The following is a 25,056-nucleotide window of genomic DNA, read 5'->3' as shown; positions in this document are numbered from 1 at the left end:
ACCATGGAACATGGAAGCTTCTCAACTGCAGCAAGTGACCTGCCAATAATGGCAGTATACCTATGATAATGATGACGATAATGACATAATCACATTTGGAACGTGACTCGCTTTTTAAGTTTCACTTCTCTACAGACATTTATGTCATCTCTTTTACAGTATTTTCTTATTAGATGCTTCGCTTAAACTTACAATTTCTCAAGGATACCCTCAAATCTTGCAGAATTAAATTAATTCATTTCCCGACGTCATACAATCATTAAAATTTTGTTCAGGTCAGGTGGACAATACAATGCTTTACTGTTATTTATATATTATAAGAACAACAGTGGACCATAATCACATTCGAAACGTGACTGTATATAAAAGAAGTCCTGACTGACTCAGTGACTGATTGTTCAACGCCCAGGTGAAACCGCTTAAGCCAAACTTTAAATTTTGGACAGGGCATAGAATTTGTAACGTAAAGTCCCACTAAGGGAGAATTTTTGGAAATTCGACGGGAAAGTGGGTGAAAAGAGGAATGGCAATAATTATCTTAAAATGGCCATATCTGGAAATTTTTAAATGTTAAAGACATCAGATTTGCGATATGGACTACTCATTTAAAATAATTAGACACATATTTCAGAATTTTCTTTTTTACATTTGACCTAGAAGAGAAGAAAAAAAGGGTGAGAAGAAAAAGAGGATGCGAATTGCAATTTTGATATTAAGATGTTCATATCTCAGAATCTTTTAAGGTTAGGGTCACGAATTTTGGTGTTTCGACTACTTATTTAAACTAATTAGACACATGTTCAACATTTTAAAATATTTTTCCTAAGGGAAGAAAAAGGATTGGGTTACAATTGTTATAATTCTATGGTCATATCTCGAAATTCGTTAAGGTTGGAGACATGAAAGTTGATATTTAGACTTCTCATTTAAAATTATTAAACATGTGCTTGAGCGTTTTTTTTTAAATATTTCCCCTACAAGGGAAGAAAAATTCAGAAAAAAAGAGTCGGGATTGCAATTATTAAAATAACATGGTCATACCTCCAAATTCCTTAAGGTTAGAGTCATGAAAGTTGGTATTTTGGCTTTTAATTTGAAATAATTAAAGACATCAGCGTTTTTAGATGTTTGAAGGGAAGAAAAAAGTGAGGGTTCTAATTTTAAAATAAGATGTCCACATCTCGAAATCACTTGAGAGAAGAGACATAATATTAAAAACATGTTTAAGCATTTTTGATGTTTCCGTTAGAAGGGAAGATAAAAGGATATGGGGGGGGGGGTTGCAATTGTCATAATAAGACAGCTATATCTCGAAATTCCTTAAGATTAGATGTATGTTAGGGATATGGGAAACGCGAAACCATAGGCCGAGCAAATGTAGGAGGTTAGCCTCCGAGCTATCTGGAGGCTAGTTTACACATATTTTTTTAAAGTTATATCAATTTTAAAGATCGATACAAGCCTTCTCGTATAGAACCAGCCATATTCTTCAGTAAAGCGGAATTATCTAGAAATTCACATTCGCAAGTTCGAACAAAATTTCAGGATTAGGATTTAGATTTCTAAGCTTTCGGCACCTATGACCATGTTAACCCGTCAGATATGAGGGATGACGTCCCTCGGTGACCATACTATCCAAGGAAAGGGAAGGAAGCGTCTTGAGACTTATGATTAGGTTCCATCCTGGCATTTACCTGGTGTGAATGAGGAAAACCCAAGAAAACACCACTCAGGATTGCTGATCTGAAAAAGCTTTTACACTTTTTCCGACTGGGTGTTGCCACGGAAAGAATCGAACCCGGGACCGCTCGAACGAAAGACGAAACCGTTAGCGACTACGTTACGCTGCGCCCGAAACAAAATTTTAGATTTGAATGATTTTTCATAACACATTTGAAAATAAAATAGTATAAAATCATACTCTTTAAAAACATAATATCTTTTTTTAAAAAGTTAACAAAGAAAATAAAACAAATCGTGCTATTTTCCGTTCACTCTAGGATGGAAAATTGTTTACAAACAATTGTAGTGCGAGCGTCAACACCTTGCTTCTCACCCCTACATGGTTAATGCATGGTTGCCAGGCACATGATTCGCCGAACCGAATGTACCTACTTTTGCACAGTCATAGAACAATTATTATTACTACATAAATTGCTGTTTTGGGATGACTGAGGTATTAACGTTGTGACAAATCGAGTTAGTTATTATGTAATACAATCTTACATATAGTACACACTCAATTTTATACAAGAGTGTTCTTGTTCGAAAGTGTGCGAAAACCTTGTACGCCTGACAATATTGGAAGCATGTAGTTTGTATTGTAAACAATAAACAGAGTAAGCGAAGACTGTTAGTCGACACAGAAGTCTCTGCCGCGATACAAATGCTTCACATCCCGCTCTTCTTACATGCATTTCTTCGCCCCCTTGTTTCTAGCACCTGCTATGTTGCCACAATAGTCAGTTAAATTCTTGACACCGAGGAGGAAAGATAATTTAAAAGTCTATGCGAATTTATGTTCCATATCATTCGCTCTCCTTTTCGCTGAAGTAAGTTTGGCAACTGCGCATGACACCCTTCATTATGACGCATATTGTTCTTTCCATGCTGAACTATAATTCGCTGAATAAAGTGTAGTGTTGCCAACGGCAGACGAAAGCAGCAAAAATATACCTTTCAGAAGCAGAAGTATTCTGCAAGATTTCTTTCTAGAAAAATCATTGTTAAAAAAAAACTTATTAGCATTCGACAATAGAGATTAGTGCTGTTGAAGTACCTTTTTCTAAGTGTGCGCGTTTTTCGAACTGTGGTGAAGACAGCCTTTTTTTTTTAAAAAAAAAAAGCTCGGAGTGTTTTTTTAGTGTTGAAAGTGTTGTAGATATCCTATTCCTAGTTTTTTAAGTTTTACGCTTGTAAAAACGTTTATTTGCACAATGCCTCCAGTGTTGTCTAAATTGAAAACAAAGACTTTACATAGCCAAGCGAGAGAAATTGTGAATAATGTTCATTCATTTCTGAAGATGGAAGCTAGTGAAGGTGTTAATATTCCAATTAAACATTTTGGTAAAAGAGCAGCAGCTGCAACCGGGGTCCCGGAACGAACAATTCGAGGAATTGTGAAGGAAAGAGAAGTTCTTGAGTCGTCAGAAGGGCCCTCCACATCATTCTCTACTCCTGGAAAGAGAAGACCAAAACCAGCACCTAAATCTTCAGTGGACAATTTCGATGAATGTGTCATCAGTAGATGTGTGTATGACTATTCTATGCGTGAAAAGCAACTGCCAACACTTAGCAAATTGCACACGACATTACAAGAAGAATTAAATTTTGCGGGTAGTAAAGAGAGTTTGAGACGCTTACTGCATAAGCTGGGTTTTAAGTGAAGGAAGACACCAAATAATAGAACCATTTTAAGCGAAAAGCAAGAGATTTGTGCTTAAAGAACGCGGTTCTTGAGACAAATAAGGCATTTTAGGTGGGAAGGACGACCAGTCATATATGTAGATGAAACATACTTACATAGTTCTCATACTCCAGAATATGGTTGGTCAGATGATTCTGGCAAATGTTTTCGGGTGGCTATGTCCAAGGGACGACGTCTTGTGATAGTTCACGCCGGAGGTAAGGATGGGTTTGTTCCTAATGCTTTACTAATGTTTAAATCTAATTCGAAATCAGGGGACTACCACGATGACATGAACAGCGATAATTTCATGAAATGGCTTCGAGAAAAACTAATTCCTAATCTTTCACCCAGACCTGTTATTGTTTTAGACAATGCCTCGTATCACAACGCGCACTTAAATCCTGCCCCCACTCAAGATTCTTTAAAAAAAGATATGCAGAGATGGCTTCAAGAAAAGGGGTTACCTTTCATGCCTGACATGACACGACCTGAGCTGTACGAATTAATCAAATTACACAAACCTAAACATGTAACCTACAAAGTTGACTCCTTGCTAAATGAATACGGACATTGTGTATTAAGATTTCCACCATATCACCCTGAATTAAATCCAATAGAAAAAATATGGGCACTAGTGAAAAACTGGGTGGCATATCACAACACAACCTTTAATTTGGATGCGATCATGCAGCTCGCACAATGCAAATTTGAGAGTCACAAGCGAAGAATAGGGCTCAAGGTGTCGTCTTGTGGAAGAGATCGAGAATGAGTTTATGGAGCGCGGGGGTCTGATAGATGAATATGAAGATAATGCTGCATCGGCACCTTTCATAATTTACGTGGACCCTGAATCAACTGACACAGCTTCGGAGATTGAGGACTTCTCAGGAGATCCTGAATCAACTGACACGGCCTCGGAGATTGGGGAGAACTTGTCAGGAATAGAAGAATTAGACTAATTAATGCGTGAAGTGTGCCATTAGTCTTAGCCTTAATATGTATGTAGCCATTGGAATAAGGTAAGCTCTCTCTTTATTAATAGGCTGTACATGTTATTCATTTACGTTAGTATATTTTTTTGTACAAGGCTTGGTAGTTATTCTTTTGGATACTTAGACTGCAACACTGTGCTGTGCAACGATTGCGGCAGAAACAAGTGTGTTGGACTTTAGGTTCGCTGGACAGCATTGTTTTCATGATAAGGCGACAGAAACATCTTGTACTGATTGTAAACAGAGGCTGGGAATTTCGATGCGAGTATAGGTGGAAATTTTCTCACTACATTATTGCCTATTTATGAAGGTTTGCAATGTTGCAAACTGCCAAGTCTAGAATTTCATACTAATTGAACGAGCTTTGAGAAGGATTAGTATGATGCAATAATTATAAATACTGTGCTAACATCCCTAGACTTAAAGTATTAGGAAATAAAGCATGCTGCTGTAAGAAGAATATAATACACATTGAATTACGTGTTCAAAGTACAGTATGAAGCGAATTTTAACATGTAAATATTTTAAAGCAGTACGCATTTACTCTGTTTGGGTGCCCTTACCAGACACTGTCCAACACAAAAAAGGCATTAAAATAGGTAGATCGAGCGTGGGCATGAACTCAGCTCTGGCTGGTATTCCTTATTAAGGTTTTCCTCAGTCCCACGAGGTGAATGCCTAGACGATAGCTTCTGTAAGGCAGGGGCGGATTCAGGACGGACTTCTGGGGGGGCGGTGGGTTTTAGTACTGCTACTTAGAGCTACTCTGGGGTGGGTTTTATTTAAATATATAAAATAAGAAAGATTTCTCTCCAGGGGGCCCCGATTGTCCCCTGGATCCGCCACTGCTGTAAGAACAGAATTGGGCCAAACACTGAGGCCCCAGAATTGGCGAGAAATATATTACGCCAGAATGTTGCCAACACTTCTACAAATATTATGGTGGTGGGTTCCGATATCCCTTTTTCGTTTATATGTGTTTAAATTCATTATGAAGTAAATGTAGAAGTGTTTCTTTCATTCTCTTTCTTTCTTTCTTCTCATCCTCGCTCTCTTTTCCCAACCTTCTTAAAATCTGAATACTATCCTCCTGTAAGATGTTTCTTTCCACGACCCAAGGTTTAAAGAGACCAACCTGATATAGTTAACTATTGGCAGAACTGTACCAATAAATTCACATTACAGACAGCGCCGTAACTTAGATTTTTTCTGGGGGCAAGCATTAATACGTGTATTGGGCCTCCTAGAAAATTTTTTTTCTCATTCTAGGGCCGTCCCGTTTCTATCTTTCTCTTACTATTTGTCCCCCCGGAGCCTGTGGCCCTCCCTCACGGCAAGGTCTGCGGGGCCGTTACTTACGCCCCTGGGCCCTTTCCATACATGACAAATTAATTGAGAGGACAATATTGACAAATCTCAAAACCATACGAATAAATGTTATTTCTAGGGCCCCTAATAGAAGACGTTTTTTACTGAAGTGGGCCCACGACTTACTTTTGTTGTATTTACCTTTAGTGTGCTGTTTTGTTTATGTAATGTAGTGAACTTGTTTGATGCTTCATTTATAATTTCATGTTCGTATCGTATATGGATTAAGAAAATTTTGCCTCAAAATGGGTCCCTTCGAACGGCGGGGAACCTCCCTGGGGGCAGTTGCCCCTCCCCTGCCCGACACAAGTTATGGGCCCTGATTAGAGAAGAAGTAAACTGTTTCGAAATTTACGCAACTTGCAAATACCAAATTCTACTAGTGCTAAAGTTGATGAGTTAGTGCCACTGTTACCACTGCGATAAGGGGAAAGAAGGGGAAGGACTGCTAAGATCCGCTAGCCAGGTTTTGTGTCAAAACACAGTGCCAAGCTACAGTAAACGGACAATACCAAAGTGAAAAAATAATTCTGTTTACAAGAAAATTATCTTCTTTTTGAAGTTCTACTTACGCATAAGTAAACTGATGTGATTTGATATACAAATAACTTGATTTACATAAGAATTGAAGAATTTATAAACTGATTAAAATTGGGACACTTCTAATGTTTTTCTTTTTCACCACGCTTTAATTGATTTTTTTAAAAAAAGCGATTTTCTTGGAAACATTGTTTTTACTTTTTTTTTTTTTAAAAAAAAGTACGATCTTTTTTATTTTATTTGTTTCTCTAAAAAGTGTTATTTTGTATTTTCCTATATTTTGGATGGTCTGTGGGAATTTTATATTAACTTGGTTGGGAGAGGGAATTCCTAGCTGTAGCGTAATTTGTAAAACATTTACGCGTACATCCCAACCAGTTTCAGAGCTCCAGAAGTTGAAACAACGAAGGGAAACACATGTGAAATGAAGTTATCAGGAGAGAGAGAATTTCTACATGTTTTCGTCGTAACCTTACAAGTGCTCTCATGAATCCTGTATAATGGTTCATGCCTCAGTATGACATGGACAATTTTCACTGTTTTATACTAGAGATATTCAAACTCGTGAGCCTGGGACTCGTGCACAGTCGGGTTGGGCCCTTTTGAAAGAAGCAAGCCCACTGAGGATAGTGAGCCCTAGTCCCAGGGTACGAAAGATTCATCTCCCTGCCTTGCCTAACTACTCTAAATACATGAGCTTAACCTACTTTTAAGAAGAATTCTTGAAGAAGTACTGGAAAACAGTGTTGGGTAAGTTAGTGTAAAAATGTAACGCGTTACAAGTTACTTTACTTTCTCTTAAAATGTAACGCGTTACTTGCCTCAAAAAAGTAACTGTTACTTTACTTCGAAAGTAACGCGTTATTAACGCGTTACTTTTAAGTCCGAAACTTTGAATATGTGGAAAAAATCTTATTACTTCAGTTTTCCGTACTGCTATTACTACCGCTATTATTATTATTATTATTATTATTATTATTATTATTATTATTATTATTATTATTATTATTATTATTATTATTATTATTATTATTATTATTGCACGTTCTGAATCGATTTATGTAAATGCAAGGACAAATTTTTACTTGACAACTATATGAACATTTTAATGTAATGTAACATTCACTAAAATGCCATACTGCGTTACTCGTAGGGATGGGCACGAGTGAATTCGAGCAAGTTTACTTTGAAACTCGATTCGACTAGAAACAGACATCTTTGAGCTCGACTCGAGAACTCGGCTTAAAAAATTTCCTACAACTCGACTCGAATTCGGGTCGAGTTTCGAGTCGAGTCGATTCAAATCTGGTGTATAGTTTAGAGTAATCTCTTCAAGTATCTTACATAGACAATATAATTATTATCAATGTTACTACTACTACTACAACTTCTTCTTCTTCTTCTATTATTATTATTATTATTATTATTATTATTATTATAACAACACTGTGTATTAACATGAAAGATAGGCGGTTTATATATGAATACTAAAAAAGTAGTTGATTGCCAACCTCTGTAGTCGTGAAGTCTAGGAGTAAAGGACATTGTTCACGAGCTTCTGAATTTGGGTTGAGGGTCTAGGTTGAGTATTCGGGCTCGAGCCAAACGTTGTTAAAAGTTATAGGGCACTGGCCAAATATCTTCAAAATTGCTCGGCCCAGGTTTAGAATTGTCAACGACTCGAGCAGATCGGCTTACAGCTCATTCACTATCGACTCAAACCGAGAAGTGAGCTGAGCCAACAACTCACCCAACCGAGTCGGCTAGAGCCCTTCGCTCAGTTGAGTCGAACCGAGCAGATGGCTTATCCCAACCAAACCAGCTCGAGCCGATGGTTCACCCCATGCGAGCCGGCTCGAGCCATCGGCTTAGTTAAGCCGAGCCGAGCTAAGCTTGTTATAAAAAAATCTCTTGTAGTCTCGCTATCGAGACGAGACGAGATGCGAGCAGTGTTCCCTCTCGTGAGCAACACTAAAAGTATTCCATATTACTGCTTAGCTTACATTTGTCATCGCTTTCGCTTTCCAGTGTAATCAACCCATGATTTCAAAACGAGTTAAAACGAGCGAACCACTTATCAAACTCGACGCCAAAAACAGTGAATCGGTTCGGAACTCGACTCGAGAATATTACTTTTGACTCGACTCGAAACTCGACTTGGATTCGAGTCGAGTTTTAGTTTGACTCGTGCCCATCCCAGAAAAAATGGTTGCTTATTATTATTCTGCTAAACTAATTATATAATAATAACAATGTTGCTATGTAAAATTAAAAATACAGAATACAGAGAAACATTACACTACAACTGACGAAATGAGAACACATGAACTGGGGCTGAATCAAAATTGCCAATAAATCTAAAATAACCCTAAAGCAAGTTGTTCCAAACTCTATAATCAACGGGACTTTAGGATATGCAAACTGATCTAAAAGAATCCTAATATTACACACCATCAACATTACATTAATAAAGTAGGTCTGCTCAACAGAACACCGTTTATTCACATTAAACCCTTACTGAATGTCGTTCATTATGGCACCTTAATTGTTGATAAATATTTTCCGCCGGGGCACCACTTTACTTTTAAATTCTTTTCAGCAGTGGCGTACTTACGATTTTGTTTCTGTGGGGCTTTGCCTGAAAATGTGAAAATTCTCCAAGATATTTTATATACTTTACTATAGTAAGTAAGATTTGGGGGGGGGGAAGGCTTAAGCCCGGAAGCTCCACCCCTAAATACGCCACTGCTGTTCACCATCATCTTCAGCTTTTAAGAAAAAGTATTCTTTCAATCGTTCGAATGATAAAATTTTTTCGTTCTCCATCTTTATAAAAACAACACCATTCAAAGTAAAATAGACTACCAGTACCATTGCACTCGTAGTTCACTCACTAAATGTATTGATTTGGAGCTGTCAAAATCTAAGACAAAATCTTCCAGGTGCTTGCAATCAGTACACGTGATTTCCCTGAGGCCGTCATCATCTTCCAAAAGCAGCAAGTGGCACTATATTTTGTTTTGTAAATAAACAAATCAAATTGTATCTATGAATGTATTTGCAAGCCTACCAACGTAAAGTTCGTAAGGCGAAACGGGAAAATGCACATCGAGATTTCCCGTTCTGTCTTGCATTAAGATGAAAAGTGATAACAGGTTTTACATGCTAATTTCATTGCTAGAGGTCATAAGGCGAAACGGGAAAAGGCGAACAGTGCAGGAATTGTCGGTCATTGACATCGCTCATGCTCCATTGTTCCACTTTGAGAAATTCACTTATAGGAAAGAAATATTTGTTTCCGAAAAAAATATACATATATTGTAGTTACTCATCCGAAATGTAACGCGAAAAAGTAACGCAAACTAGGTACGTTACTTAAAAATTTGTAACGCGTTACCGTTACAGTTACTTTGGAAAAAATGTAACGCGTTACTAGGAAACGTTACTTAAAAAGTAAAGTAACGCGTTACTTCCCAAGACTGCTGGAAAACATTAATATATATTATCACAGTTGCTAAATTCTTACCTGACAATGAAAATTATGCAAGAGCATCCTTCCAGCTGGTCCTAGGGCTCTGTCTGTAGTAACAGTGACGTATATTTGATCTGCATATGTGAATACTGATACGGCAACACCTACATCCTTTTGAGCAGGAAACAACGGATACACTCCCTTCAGTGGATATCCTCCAACAAGTAGCATAGACGCTGGCCCAGGAACAGATCCAAATTGAAGACTAGCCTTACTACCTAGTTTTTCTAACAGATGTCGCGCCCATCGCTGAGGAAGTACGTTCATCAAAATGGCCGTCGCACCGTATAACACAACAGCATCTGCTGATGTCTTGAGATCGTCCATGTGGCGTCTAGTGGCCCAAAGACGAGGAATGGCGCCCTCCACTGCCGCTGGCATAGCCACAACGACTGGGGCTATCTTGCTACCCAGTTGTGAGACAGGTTTTGGAGACGTTATGTCGTTACGAAGATCCACTGGGACAATCATCTGCAAGGAAAATAAAAGACAACTTATTTATTTCAGGATGATGAAAATACATTGGGCATGACAGAAATATTGATATATATATATATATATATATATATATATATATATATATATATATATATATATATATAAAGCAGAGACCTTTACTTTCAGAAACTCAAGCAAAGTTTTTTTTTTTGAATGCATAGACACACCTTGCTTATCTTTATGCATATCACGTGTGTAAATGCATAATGTGTAAATAAAAGGGTAATCTTACTCACTGTCAGTGACTAAAACCATAATCTCGAAACCATTGGTATATAGTTTCTTTTAAAACGTTCTCCTTCAACCACAGATTGTAATTACATTGCTAGTGATATAATACCCCTAACAGTGACTGACAGACTCCTAACAGTGACACTTGTAATCCTAACGGTGACACAATAGCCTGAGCAGTGACACACATATACCTAACAGTGACTCACATACTCCTAACAGCGACACTTATAATCCTGATAATAATTCACTTTCTCTTAACAGTGGCACCTATACTTCTAGCAGTAACACAATATCCTTAACAGTGACACATATTCCTAAAAGTGACATCGATACTCCTAACAGTGACATAATATTCTTAACAGTGACAAATGCTCCTAACAGTGATACACATACTTCTAACAGTGACTCACATACTCCTTACAGTGACATAATACTTTTAACAGTGACGCACATACTCCTAAGACTGACAATCCATACTCCTAAGAGTGACACAACATTCTTAACAGTGACATATATTCTCCTAACAGTTACAACCATACTCTTAAGAATGACACACATTCTCCTAACAGTTACAACCAGACTCCTGACGGTAACACCCTACTCTTAAGAGCGACTTAATTTTCCAACAGTGACACAATACTTTGAACAGTAACTTGCATACTCCTAACAGTGACACAATACTGTTAACAGTGACACAACACCCATACTGCTAACATTGAATCATATATTTCTAACAGTGACTCACATACACCTAACAGACACGGAATCGATTAAAAAAACCGCTTGCCGTGCCTATAGCATTTCTGTTTTTGTTCTATGACGACCGAAGTTGAAACTGGAAATGGTTTCCTTTCATTTCCGGTTTCATTACAGGATTAACGGAGGAGATGGAGTCTATTCTTGAGGTGATACATTTCGATATCTCCTAAAGTTTTTTTTCTGTGAACATCAATATTGAAACCGGAAGTACATTTTTTCTAGCCCCCCTAGTATACAAAAATGCAGTGCACGACGCGTACTTCACTCAATGTCACTCACGTTGAGGATATGCCTTTTATGCGCTAAGTTGCTGCCAATTCCTCTTTCTTTTTCTTTTTTTTTTAATTCTTCCACAGATGTTATTAGTGTGCGGATGCCAGATCTTTCGTATGACCCCAAATGTAGAAGTCACATGACGGTAAATCAGGACTTCGAGCTGGCCAGGGCATCAGTATCCAGCCACTGTCGACGCCTCGGTAAAAGTAGGCTAGGTAGTCATCATGCTGGTAAGCCATGTCTCTACTTGTGGCAAGCGGCACAACCTCCAGTAACATTCTCATGTTCTCTCTTGAAACATTTAATACTGAAGTTTTGCGGCAAATGATTATTGATGATTCCCAACCACACATTAATGAGAATCTTCTCTGATTTATCTTTACTTTGGATTGCCTTGGGTTCTGACCCTTAAGGGCTCAATAATGAGCATTGTGATAATTTCAATGCCATTATAATCGACATAGGCCTCATCAGTTCAAAGAATGTTTCTCAAGTAGAGAGTCGAAAGTTAGCAATATTTATATCTATGTGGAAAGCTTGTGAACTGAGGTCGTCATTTGTATGCCAATTCTTATTATTAATATTATTATTATGATTCACTTCGGTATAAAGGATTTTAAAAAAATAATACCACGATTTGCGATTTATGACTCATTTGTTCTGACTTTATAGTAACTTTCGGTATATTCTTTGTTTATGGCAGTACTTCATTCGACAGCTATTCAAAAAGTGTGACTGTCAGAGTGGAGCAGTTTATCATTGTAAGTCTTTTTTTAAAAAAAAAAATCCCCAAAGTACTGTACAAATTACGTCGAAACCACTGATGAAACATCCCCAGTTCATGAGGGGCAAATTTGTTCCAAATTAATCGTAGAATAATCCTTTCAAGAAACAGGCCGAATTTCCAGTCTCTCTCTCTCTCTCTCCCTCTCTCTCTTTCTCTCTCTCTCTCTCTCTCTCTCTCTCTCTCTATATATATATATATATATATATATATATATATATATATATATATATATATAACGACCTGATTTCGTTACAGTTTCTTTTCGTTTATTTTATTTTATTTTGTTTGATTATTTCCTGATCAGTCAAATGGTGTTATAATTTTCTAACGTTAAATAATTAATTTTCATAATATTTCTAGTGTGTTGTTATTTTCTCTATCTGCACCACATAATCAGAATTGGATTCTATAGACTATGAATTTAATGCCAATTCTTTTCTTCTTCTTAACTATTATTTGTATAATAACTGTACTCAATTATGATCAAACAATAAGATTTCCTAAAATATTTTGTTTCGGTATAATTATCGTTGTCTATTTTGATTATTTAGTGCACATAACATTGGAAAATAATAATTAATTGTGCCTAGATCATTATTTGTTAAAAAAATATCTTGGAACTAAGTTTATTTTGAATTATTAATTGACATATCTAGTGAAACGATCAACTTTAGCTAAGTTTCTTGGGGTCATTCTCTTTGATAAGCTAGAGATTGTAAATTCCTTTAACGAATCATGTTCAACTGACCGTTCGAATACTAGATTAAAGTTATAGATATTCAAACTGATATATTGTGTGCAACAGTAAACTGGAAAGTTTATATACTGGGCATGAGTAGCATAATAAATGAACTAAAGATTTTGAAATCTGGGTTTTATTTAAGGATTCAAATGCAAAATAATGACATCGATTACGGTCAGTTGTTTCAACATCTCTCTTCTTATACACAAAGTCTATCACTTCTGTAACATCTCCTTATCTGTGTCTTCGATCCGATGCCTTGCCCTATTGCAACGTAGCTGCAGATGCGTAGCAGTGTGACAATATCTCGAGGAACGAATAGTGACAACGTACCCGCTTAATGATAGATTGGCACATGACAAATTTTGGCGACCGTGACAGGATAACGTAGACGACGTAGAACATCAGCGTAGCTACGTAGAGAATGAAGTGATAAAGGACAAGTGAGAAGCCGAAGATAGGAAAGGAAAACAATTACTAGTGAATCATTGGGAATGGGGCCTATGTAAATGAGATCATGAAATTGCAACAAGATGTTAGTGGACAGAGTGAGAGCGAGAGTTACGCTTGTTGTATGGGCGTAACAGAACTTGACGAAACTAATAATGAAATATTGAACTCGGTGATGTGTGGATCATGTAATCGCTGGTATCATTTTCGCTGTGTTAATCTGGATGATTCACTGTATGATGAATTGAGTAATTCAGAAGTGGAATGGTATTGTGACATCTGTAAAGAAAATTTGAGTCGTACAGAAACGGCGAATCAAGAACTTAACAATGGGGAGACATACAGTAATGAACTGAGTGCTGTTCAGTTAATTACGAACCACGATGTAAGTCCAAACTCCTCACGCACTGAGACAACACATTTTCAAGGAGACCGAGACCAAATAACTCTTAAAAATGTAATAGAGCAGTTGATGTGCTTGGTGCAGCAATCAAGTGCGACTCTTGGTGTTGTCAATATGTTGAAAGAAGAAAATAAGAGTATGAGGGAGAAAATGGACAGGAATCAGTTAACAACGGAGCAACAGTTCAAAGAAATAAAGAACCAGATGAAAGCCATGAAGGATGAGTGGAAAGCTGATTTAGGCCGAGAAGTTTCAAAAATTGAAGCTGTGGTTGAACATGCGAATCTGAAAGTGAGCTTACAAGAAGAAAAGATGAAGCAATTGACAGATACAATTTCCGAAGACGTCCAGAAAACGGATGAACTCAGGAAAGAAATGGCGGACTACAAATTGGTTACGGAAGCTATTGTGGATAAAACAAACGAAATTGAGGTCGATTGTAAAAACAGACATGAATGTATGGATCGGAAACTTGCACAGCTGAGACAGGAAGTGGAAGATTTGAAGATGAACAAACACGGCAATGTTTCGGATTTGGTAACTTCAACTAATAATATCAATTTTGTTTCAGGGAATGAAAATATTAATATTCCAACTGTAACATCTAGTGCAACTGTAACATCAACTATAACTAATGTTGTTAGTTCTGTTAATACTTATAGAGTTAGTAGTATGTATAGACCAAGTGAAATTTCTAAATCCTGTCAAATGCCTTACACATATGTTGATTTGAATAGCACAACGCGAGATATTGTATCTACTTGTAACCCAACTAGGACCACTGTAGATAATCCGGTTGATATCGGGAATGATTTATCGACGTTACCTCATGAATGTAGATTGCAAACACAGTCGAATGACTCTAAAGTAGTTGAACCATCTCTAAAACCTAGGGACGTACGTGATTTTCCGCGATTTGGAGGACAGTCAACTCCTGGTGCAGCCCGACAATTTCTTAAGGAGTTCAATAGACTCTCGCGACTTTTCAATCACGATAATAGAGCGATATCACGGAATAGCAGAAACCTATGATGAAAAAGAATTGCTGGACATCTTGTTAGCGTGTATTCCACCCGATGAATCTCGTCTAGTTAGAATTGTGCCTTTGAAATCAGTAGACGAACTGATATTGCGACTAACTGAACTGAACTCGGTTGAGGTTAACCCTACTCAGCAAGGTAATAATCTAAATTCAGGTAAACCGTATGTGAGATTGGCTAAAGTAAACTGGAAACCTCGCACTAGTGAATTTTCAACTCAAGCTAACTCGTCTGATTACGGAAACCAATCATATTTACGAAGAGACAAAAATGGTGGCAACAACTATCAAAGACGAAATGGTTGGTATCATGGTCTCTCTCCAGTCCTTAATTTGCAACACTGAGTGACTAGTGGAGTATTGTATGTTTTCCATTTAGATATAGATTTGAAATACGTAATAATCTAACGTAGTGCTATTTGAAATAGAACATAACTTTATGTTGGGCTAGCAACACTATTAGCCTTGTGGTATTTCAGAGTATGCCAAACAATGTCCGCCTGCCGATATTTGCATAGTACAAAATTTCAACGTTTTTTGTTCCTTGGGCGTATCGAGAGAAATCGTCCACCTTGTATAGAAACAGCTATTGTGTAAAGATTATGTGATGAAAGCATCTTTATTTAAAATAAAATGCTAAGTGAAGGGAAAAATGAAGCTTTGGTAGTAATGGATGTACAGCAGCCAATCTGAATTCAAGGGATAACATACACGACACTGTTACCAACAACCTCTGAAGAAAATAGCCTAGATGACCTTCAGAAGTAAGCTTTTTTACGCAAAAGATGGATAGATTTTGAACTGTTTTTGTGTGTAGAATTATAATTTAGTTACAGTAAAATTTGAAATGTTGAATTTTATTCGCTGAAGACTAACAAGCAACATACATGACTTTAAATTACAATAAAATCCATCAACAACTCATCTGATTTGTGAAAGTCAACAGCCATATTATCAGTTGAATTGAAATAAGTCATCATCAATGATGTCGCAGTTAGCTTAGGCCCTAGAACTGGATGCACCATCGTTGGATTGTGGATTGGTTGTGTTTGTCTAGATTGCCATTGTCCTAATTTTCAGTAGTACTTCTTTCGGCAGGTCATAGTTTTTACAAACACTTCTTATTTCTTATCAATGAATCATCATGATAGCATTGAGAGTTTTCAAGCTAATTATAAGATATAGACATCCTACTTGTTTCCTTTAATAAACAAAAACAATCTCTGTGATCTCTGTGGCTTGAAGAACGGAACAGTTTACTAAATTTGTATTAGAGAACTTTCATTTTTGCAATGAAATGTGAGAAAATAATTAAAAAGTTGCAAACGGAGCCTTTACTGGTGCGACATTAAAATTCTTTCTGAGTCAATAAGTATTTTTAAGTTGTTGTAAATCTGTGTAGGTGGGGAGAGTGAAGAATAATGAAAGACAAGTGTTTATTACGTAATAAAACACAATCTGTCTAGAGAAATCAATAAATACGATAATATACAGTATATTGACAAATAGGCCGATTTTTAAAAATTACACTTTATTTTCAAAGAAAAGGTATTTTTTAGAATTAATTTAACAGCTAATAAAAAAAGGCAAAAATGACAAAAGAGTTTTATAAAATAAGCTAATTTAAGGCTATAAGCATTTTGTAGATTTGTATGGCTAAATGTTTCTCCAAATAGGCTAGATTTAGTCAAAAATAGCCTAAATTGGCATCACTGATACACGCACATACAAAGATAAATACAGAAAAGGAAAGAAAAAAAAACTAATTAGAGTTTCGCTTTCAGTAAAATGAAACAAGAACTATTGTTAATTAATTCAACGAACACTCTTCAATTTGAGAGCATTTCAAACTAAAATTACAAAGCTATTATTTTTAGATCAAACTGCACTTGAACACTTCATTAAAAGTAAACTTTTCAATTGTTAATTCCACACAAATAAAATAATGACATTCTAAATTTCTTAATAATTGTTTAATTAACTCCAATTGTAAACGTACTTATGAATTATATAAGCTTTTACCGTTATAACATGCTTCATGTTTTTTTTAATTTTTTTTATTACAAAGATTTCATTTTAAAATATCGACTAAGTATACGAGGTGCATACCAAAAATACGTGTCATTTTTTCATAGGTCCAAAACTAATAAGTGTTTGCGCGTGACTGAACTTTCGATTTTAAGGCTTAAGTATACAAAATTTCAAGCTTCAAATTACGTTAGTTTTTCTAAATAAATTTTCCCGTGAAGTAAAGCCGTTTTTGATACTGATATAAAATGACAGATCTCATCCTAGAGGTGCCTAATAAAGATTTCGCCTACATGTTGTTCTACCAGTTGAGGGATGTTTGTGAGAACTCTGATCGTGATGACTGTACTCGTAGTGTGTAGAAGTGTGTGCGTGGATTTGTAGAGCAGAGGGGATTAACTGAAAACCTGGCAAGGTTTGGAAGTCTAATTTGTGCAACCGTCTTTAAAAATGTTACCCAGCTGTTCAAGTTCTGGTCATGACATGAAGGACAAAAGGTTATCAGTTGAGGAAAAGGTGCTTGGTGGACCAATAAGGGAAGAAGATGATAGCAATTGTACCGAAGCCTTGGAAGGTGAAGACATTTTTTGAAAGAGACTGTTCATTTTTTGTAATAACTTTCTTAAAACGACTTTCATTTTTTTCTAACAAATAAGAGTTCGTAAAGCTGTTCACTTTTTCTTGTAGCTTATAAGTGAGTATTAAACGTTCGTTATATCCTGGAGTATTTTATTTTCTTATTTTCCACTGAAGAGTGTCATGAGATTGCAAAACATGATGTAAATAGCAAAAAATTGAAGGTTTGGAATCAAAACACGCGAAGTCCAACAAAAATGTATTTATTTATGGAAAGCTATACAAAACTGATCAAGAGTGAGAGCAATAGTTAATGCAGATGTGTGAAATCTACCACTAAACAAAAGATTGTTCAGCAATTCTGAAACCTAAGGATTTCACAGTTTTTTTTTTCGTTTCCTGACAAAATTCAAAAATAGACTTAGCAAGTTTTGCTTCTATACCCCTGGATTGTACCTCTACAGAATTCTTTCAATGCATCGTGGAAAGAATTTTGACAAACTACTTGTCCAAGATCGATTGACGATATAGAAAAAATATCCCTCGACACATGGACGAACGAAGACCTCCCAGATAAGAAGTTTTTTTTCTTTTACAGGATAACAACATCGAATTAGTCCCTTGTTAATTCCACTTCCACGAAATATTCCCCACTGCCCTCTGTTTTAAACTCTGAAGGATTCATTTCGAGGCAGAGGTTTTGAGTCCAGAAGTGTCCTCGGAAGTATCATTTTCTATTATCTAAAACACACACACTCCAAAAAGACTTTACAGATGGTTTTGATAATGGGATACAAAGATTGGAATGGTGTATAAATATGGACTACTGTAGAATTGTGACGAAAGATGATGGGAAATTTACTCCCAAATATTGAACATGATTGTAGTTATATGTAAATGGCAAGTACATTTGGTTTGCACCTAGCAGATGAGTGGTAGAACTGCACTTCGCAGTCAAGAAGTCTTTGATTTGCGTTCCTGGTCAGTCTATTTTCACTGGTATTTTTAAAGGTTGCATACCAATGGAAGGGGTGGGTGACTGACCACATACAATATTTTTGATAACATCTCTGTTAATTTTTACAATATAGTTTTGACCACTTAAGATATTTATTTTGAAGGTTTATTTCATTTGATGGTAATCATATTAGTTTGTCTTCACCAAATTAGAGTTGCCAAAAATATGAATAAATTAGCTCATAAAACTTATGCTGATCACGTAATTCTTTTATGAATTACAAGAATTAAAATCAGATTATACAAATAATCTGCATGTAGTGCAGCTCTGAATAATTACGGGACAAGCAATGGACAACAAGGAAACGCATTGAATTTCCATAAAGTGAACTTTTGCTTTGTAAGTATTTTCTGATAAACCACTTTTATTTTATTTTATTTTATTTATTTTATTTATTTTATTTTATTTATTTATTTTTTTTTTGACATGAATGCTTCATAGTTCAATTTTAGGGATAAACTTCAACGCGCTCTCAAAGTATTGAAGATATCTTTCAATTACTGTTTTAGATTCTTAAAATAGCCTTCTCTTTAGCGTATGTAATTCAACATTAATAACAATTTATTCCGGTTATTGTAAGGTTCAAATCAAAAACTTTTTAAAAACTGAATACTGTCTCTTTATTCATTGCGATTTTCGTGCGAGAAAATTTGTAACGATAATTACGTGTAAGATAAAAATATGTTAGGCATGCTTATTTAAAGTGGCTTACTCAAACTACAGATCTATACTTATAAATAAAACCTTTATATTACCTTTATATTTCTTGGCTGGCGAACGCCACAACTCTGGAAAAACTTGCGAACACCTCCAGTTAATGCAGATAGAAGAACATCGTTAATTGACGATCGCGTTATTTGTTTAATGCGAGTAACTTTTGGCAATGTGATAGCTGCTGACCACGTGACACTATGCGATCCTGTCCAAGCAGCTCGATGCGTCAAGATATTACAGTCGTCCCACGTAAACAAAAGCCAAACGAGAAGTGTTAACGGCCCAACAAGACAGGCTCTAAACACATTCAATGAGAAAGTAAGTCCTCCAAAGTGTGGCTTTTGTGGTATATGTAATACTCGCGTGTCTGCTAAGGAATGGCACAAGATACGAACTAAGGACATTCCGTCTGCAACACTTTGATGCACGCGTAATACTGCAACTGTATCATGATGCTTTCCGTATTCTGGTAACACATGTAATTCCCACGGTGGTTTATCCAACGGCAGTCCATCAGCTAGTAACCGAGCTAAATATTCTTGAAGCTGTGGTTCTGTTGTGACCGGTGGTCCTCGAAACACATGGTGCTCAATGTGGAAGCACGGATCTGGAATCCAAGAGTAACCAGCCGGATGCGGTATAATTTTCTGGGTTAGCCGAGGGTACATCAAATTACCCTCATTATTAGTAGCACCTACAACACGAGTGAATAACAGTTGTCTTAATTGTTCCACGTCCAATCCAGATTCGAACACCAGTACCGCATGTAAAACGGAACGTTGTGCAGCGTCATCCAGCCACCTGGCGTCATTACCATGAACTATTTCCGTACGGATTCTTGTCCCGTTGGAATTAAATCCCCGACTCGCTCTTGCCCATGAAGCGACCGCGGTTATGTACCGACCCAGAACGCAGAGAGGCAGAATAAGGCAGATGGCGCCCAGAACAAGGACTCCAACGGCGACGGAGATTGCAGCTCCAAGAACAGCAGACCCTGCGCCCCAGATGACGCTCTCTTCCAGAGGGTGCTGAAGACGTCGGATGGGAGCACTCCTTAAGTATACCGACGGCGGCGGAGGGGGTCGATTTGGTCTCGATGATCGGAGTGTGGAGACCGACCCCTCTCCTTCAGCCACACACACTGGGGTCATCTCCACGTGACCACCTGAAAGTAAGCAAAAAAGGAATGAGTTTACACCCATATTTATAATAGTAATAAATTCTCACTCACAAAAAAGTTAATACATATTTTTAAAACATTCATCAATAATATGAGAGTAGTTTCTTTTCTAATTGCCTTAAGTTCATTTATGTAGTTAGAAATATTTAGAGATCTGTTTTACTTCACTTTAAATTCTAGGAAACAAATTCAGTATGGTAAGATGAATAGGGCATTGGGGAACGCGGTGTCTCAGTGGTAGAGCGCTTACCTCTGTTGCGAGGGGTCCCTGATTCGATTCCAGGCTATGTAAGTTTATGGTGGACAACATCGTGTCCGTGGATTTTCTCGGAATACTCCCGTTTCCTCTCACTTTCTCATTCCACCAATTCTTCCACAATAATTCACTTACTTTATTCATCGTCTCCCGTAGCCTTTATGCCATAATCGTGGGACGTTAACCCTAGAACGCATATGTGGGGTCTGACAGACTCCATAGAGATAATTAAAGTGCTTTACGGGATAATAACTCTGCATCAAATCTTCATCTTTCGTGACATCTAATATCTAACTTTGCTTTTTACATAATTATAGCCTTGTGCAAACAACAATTTCGGAGATTTCTTTTATTTTGTATCAGTATTCTAAGTTTCCATACCTGGGGTCTCCCAGACACCAACAAGAAATAATTCTTTGTTTGTAATGCTATACATGGACCTTGTTATATATATATATATATATATATATATATATATATATATATATATATATATATATATATATATATATATATATATATATATATATATATATATATATATATATACTTAAGCTTTTACAGATGTTTTATAAATTTACTTGTTAAACTGTACTTGACTACAAAGAAAATTCATTGCACCGATATTTGTTTTGTGATTTTCTCTGTGTAGTCCTTTTGCTGTAAGTTTCCCAGATTATGAAGGTTTCCCAGAACCTTCTTGCTCATAAATATTTTTTTTTAGTTTATAATTTTAATATCATAGAGAGGAAGTACGCTCCTTCGTGATAAGTTAGTGTTACATTATTACGCGTGAGTGTAATTTGATGTTAGTTTCAAGATACGCCGACTACCCAGTGAAAATGAGTTCAAGAGAAAGGAACACAGAAGGTTCCAGAAGATTGTAACTTTAGAGAAGTTGTGTCTGAGTGACTTGCAGAAGATGGAGTTTTATCTACTGAGGAAAGTTCTGAACATAGTCATGAGGAGAGTGATACAGAAGGATACTTCGAAAACGTACAGGATACGTGATACGTAACAAATAGTGCAAGTGAAACCGAATTTTCTAGTGGCAAAGAAACTTGTTTTCGGATTCAGAAGCCGGTGCATCAAGTATTTTAACCAGAAGAGACGGTGCAGTATGATTTTCTACTTCCAATTTTATTACTCAGACTGGTCTATACAATATGCTTCATACACACCCACACCAGCACGCGGCCTCAAAACAGCTAGTCCATAAGAGGCATGCACTGAGAAAAAAATTGTAGGTAGCGTATTTAAAATGATAGGTTACATGCGTAATTCCTGTAGTTTTTGGACTTAACGTACAGCAGACGTATAACTGAAAACGCATGTTTTATAATACTTTCCGTATGTGTTTCATCTATAGATACTTTCTGTATGAAACAATGTAGGCGGTCAGGATCTCACATACAAATGGATGTAGGTAACATATAGCTGATGAAGGTAACATAAGTATATGCATGTGATATACGGAAAACTGTTAAATGTCAGACATCCTGCAACTGCATGATGTAACATCTAAGGGCAGTGTAGCATGCGAATAACGTATGCTCCGTAATGATTTCTATAGTAAGCAAGAGGATACCGTATATTTGTTACTGCTGTCCGGAGAACGGATTTTTCTCTGTGTGGGAGTGTTTTATTACACAAGATATGTTTTGATGATATTTCATATTGAATAAATCTCGAAGGGAAAAGCATAGCTTCAGAAAACAGGAAAATTTAGTAAAATGTTACTCTTACGAAGCTAAATGTAAATAGTTAGGTAAATTATATATTTCTTACAATAAAAATATAGAATATATTTTTGGTGTCAAAATGAGTGCGGATATGTCAAAATAATATTAGTACTACTAGCACACAATGCCCTTATGTTGTAGTGATTGAAACATGCTATCATAATTACGACTGTGGTATCCGGATGGGGTCTAATTGACCCCAAGTATGTAAAAGTGTAAAGTTTTTCGAGTAAGAGTTCTAGGGTTAAACTTAAAAAAAAAAAAAAAAACATTTTCCAAGATAAGCATCTTTAGGATCAGATTCTAACGACTTTATGTTTTCAACCCATGAAGTACAAGGAGCTAAGACTAGAATGTTACTTCTAGGCCTCAAATCTGTAACCGTGAACTTTCGAACAAAAATCAAAAACTTAATTTCACTCATAATGTAAAGAATGCCACTTAATAAATCAATCTTCCTAGAATTTCAGTCACGAATGTTATTGATCATAATATTTCAGTGGCTCATCCCTCGTATCTAAAAGTCGACTCTCCCTCTTCTGATTAGATACCAATAGAGTGGCTTATCTATGATTGGTAGGAAAAAAGTTTAGCCATTTACGTATTCCTACGCAGTTTCTAAACACTTGGTTGGCTTAACTGTTAACACCTGACATCTCACATCAGTATATAAAGAGGAAAACAAGAAAAAAAGATTTCAGTTATCTGCATGCTCTTGAAGCTTTCGAAAGCAATATTTTCTCATTGTTCTTTTTTTCGAAACTGCATTCTTTCCTGTTCATTTTTTTCTTGTCTTGTGAGTACACTATAATACATTATTTTGGGTAATTTGCAATTGCGTTTCGTGTTTTATTCGGTAAGGGCAGAAATATCTAAAAACATATAGAAAATAGTTTTGCCGTTCCTCACCAAAATGCTAGAGGATTTGATTAGGATTAGGAATTAGATTTCTGATCTTTTGTCATCTATGGCCCATGTTAGCCCGTCACGTATATAAGGGATGTCGTCCCTTGGCAATCACATTCCCCAGGGAATCGGAAACGAAGAAAGGCATGGGGAAGAAAGGAAAATCCCAGGAAAAACCTCACTCAGAATGGCTGACTTAAAGAAGCTGTTACACATTTTCGACCGAGTGTCTCCATTGGGAATCGAAACGGGACTGCTCGCACCAAAGCTGAGAGTGTTAGCGACTACGCTACGCGGGGCCTCTCTACAGGATTTAAGGGTTGACAGCTCTATTAGACATATCTTCATATGATCCGTTGATTATGGCAATGCTAAAAGGGTTTCAACCCGATCACAAAAATCGCTTATCTTTCCCATTAACGTTACAAAATGATTTCCTAAATAAGAAAATAATGTTTTTTAAAATCATTCTTGTCATTTTAATAAACTGGCGCAGCACTTGTATTTTTAAATTATATTCGTATGCTCTGTCTGTAACCCTAGAGACAGGAGAACAGTTAAAAGCAAGAATTTTAGGAATGATCAAAAAAAAAAAAAAATAGATCAAAAGATTGCGATCTTGACCAGGAATTTTAGAAATGATAAAAAATGCACAAAAAATTGCAATCTTGGCCAATAATTAGTTTTGGGATCAGGGGTCACAAAACTTTTGAACAACGCCTAAATCGAGTTTTCGTATTTTCTACGGAATAAGCACATCAAACTGAGTTAAGTGATAGTTTCGGTTTGGCTATACTATATATAGCTCTCCAGATAAAAGGTCTACAAGAAAATTCTTGATCGAAATATATTGGATCTTTTGATCCAATAGGCAAATTCAGACGCAGATAGTTCGAGGTCTAGAAGGGCAGATCTGGTAACAGTTTTTCATAGTGACAGCTCCAATAATCACCGTTACGTACCTCACTGATTGAAGAAAGGTTGAGGACATGAAATATCTAATTCACATTTAGGTAGTACTTGATCAAAAGAGGTATACCAGATAGAAAAAGAATCATGTAGCACCCCATAAAAGCACACGAATACTCCTTAAACCTGATAAGAATTTCAAACAACCTGTAAATGGCTGAAGTTACTAAAAAAATCTGACTTGCAAAGTACATTCGCGAAGTGTCCCCTCGGGATTCGTGTAAAGTTGATTCACATGCAAAGTTCTCCACGGCCCAATGAGTATTGCATTAATTTTAGTGACCGATACCGGCAGTGGCGTATATAGGGAGGTGCTTCCGGGCTTAAGCCTCCTCCCCGAAATCTTACTTACTATAGTAAAGTATATTAAATATCTTGCAGAATTTTCACATTTTCAGGCAAAGCCCCTCCCCCGAAAACTAGCAAAGCTCCCCAGAAACAAAATTGTAAATACGCCACTGGACCGGTAATTTACATATTTAAGAGCTTTCATATATCCGGAATTCAACCATGCACTACTATAAGGCTCGAACATAAAATTGATTTTATTTTCTTTAGATGTAACTGAACATGAATGTGGACGTATGCAAAACAAATTGGATCAATTACTACTTCTCTAGCACATGTTACATCCTTCG

General features: G+C 36.5%; 1 protein-coding gene across 2 annotated transcripts in view; it reads right to left on the bottom strand.

Annotated features, from left to right (window-relative positions):
• The window catches only part of LOC145670402 (uncharacterized), a 459,655-nt gene that overhangs the window by 64,483 nt on the left and 370,116 nt on the right, over positions 1-25,056 (bottom strand). For both annotated transcript variants that reach the window (XM_081739043.1, XM_081739044.1), the window contains 2 exons: positions 19,407-20,530; positions 9,836-10,312 (listed from right to left, as the gene is read on the bottom strand). In XM_081739043.1, coding sequence (XP_081595169.1) covers positions 9,836-10,312; positions 19,407-20,530 — 1,601 coding nt within the window. The remainder of the gene's footprint in view (positions 1-9,835; positions 10,313-19,406; positions 20,531-25,056) is intronic.

Source organism: Thermobia domestica, chromosome 14 (assembly GCF_964235325.1).
Source record: "Thermobia domestica chromosome 14, izTheDome1.hap1.1, whole genome shotgun sequence".
NCBI classification, from domain to species: domain Eukaryota; kingdom Metazoa; phylum Arthropoda; class Insecta; order Zygentoma; family Lepismatidae; genus Thermobia; species Thermobia domestica.
Note: the sequence above shows the minus strand (reverse complement) of the source record. Positions and strands in the feature narration are given on the sequence as shown.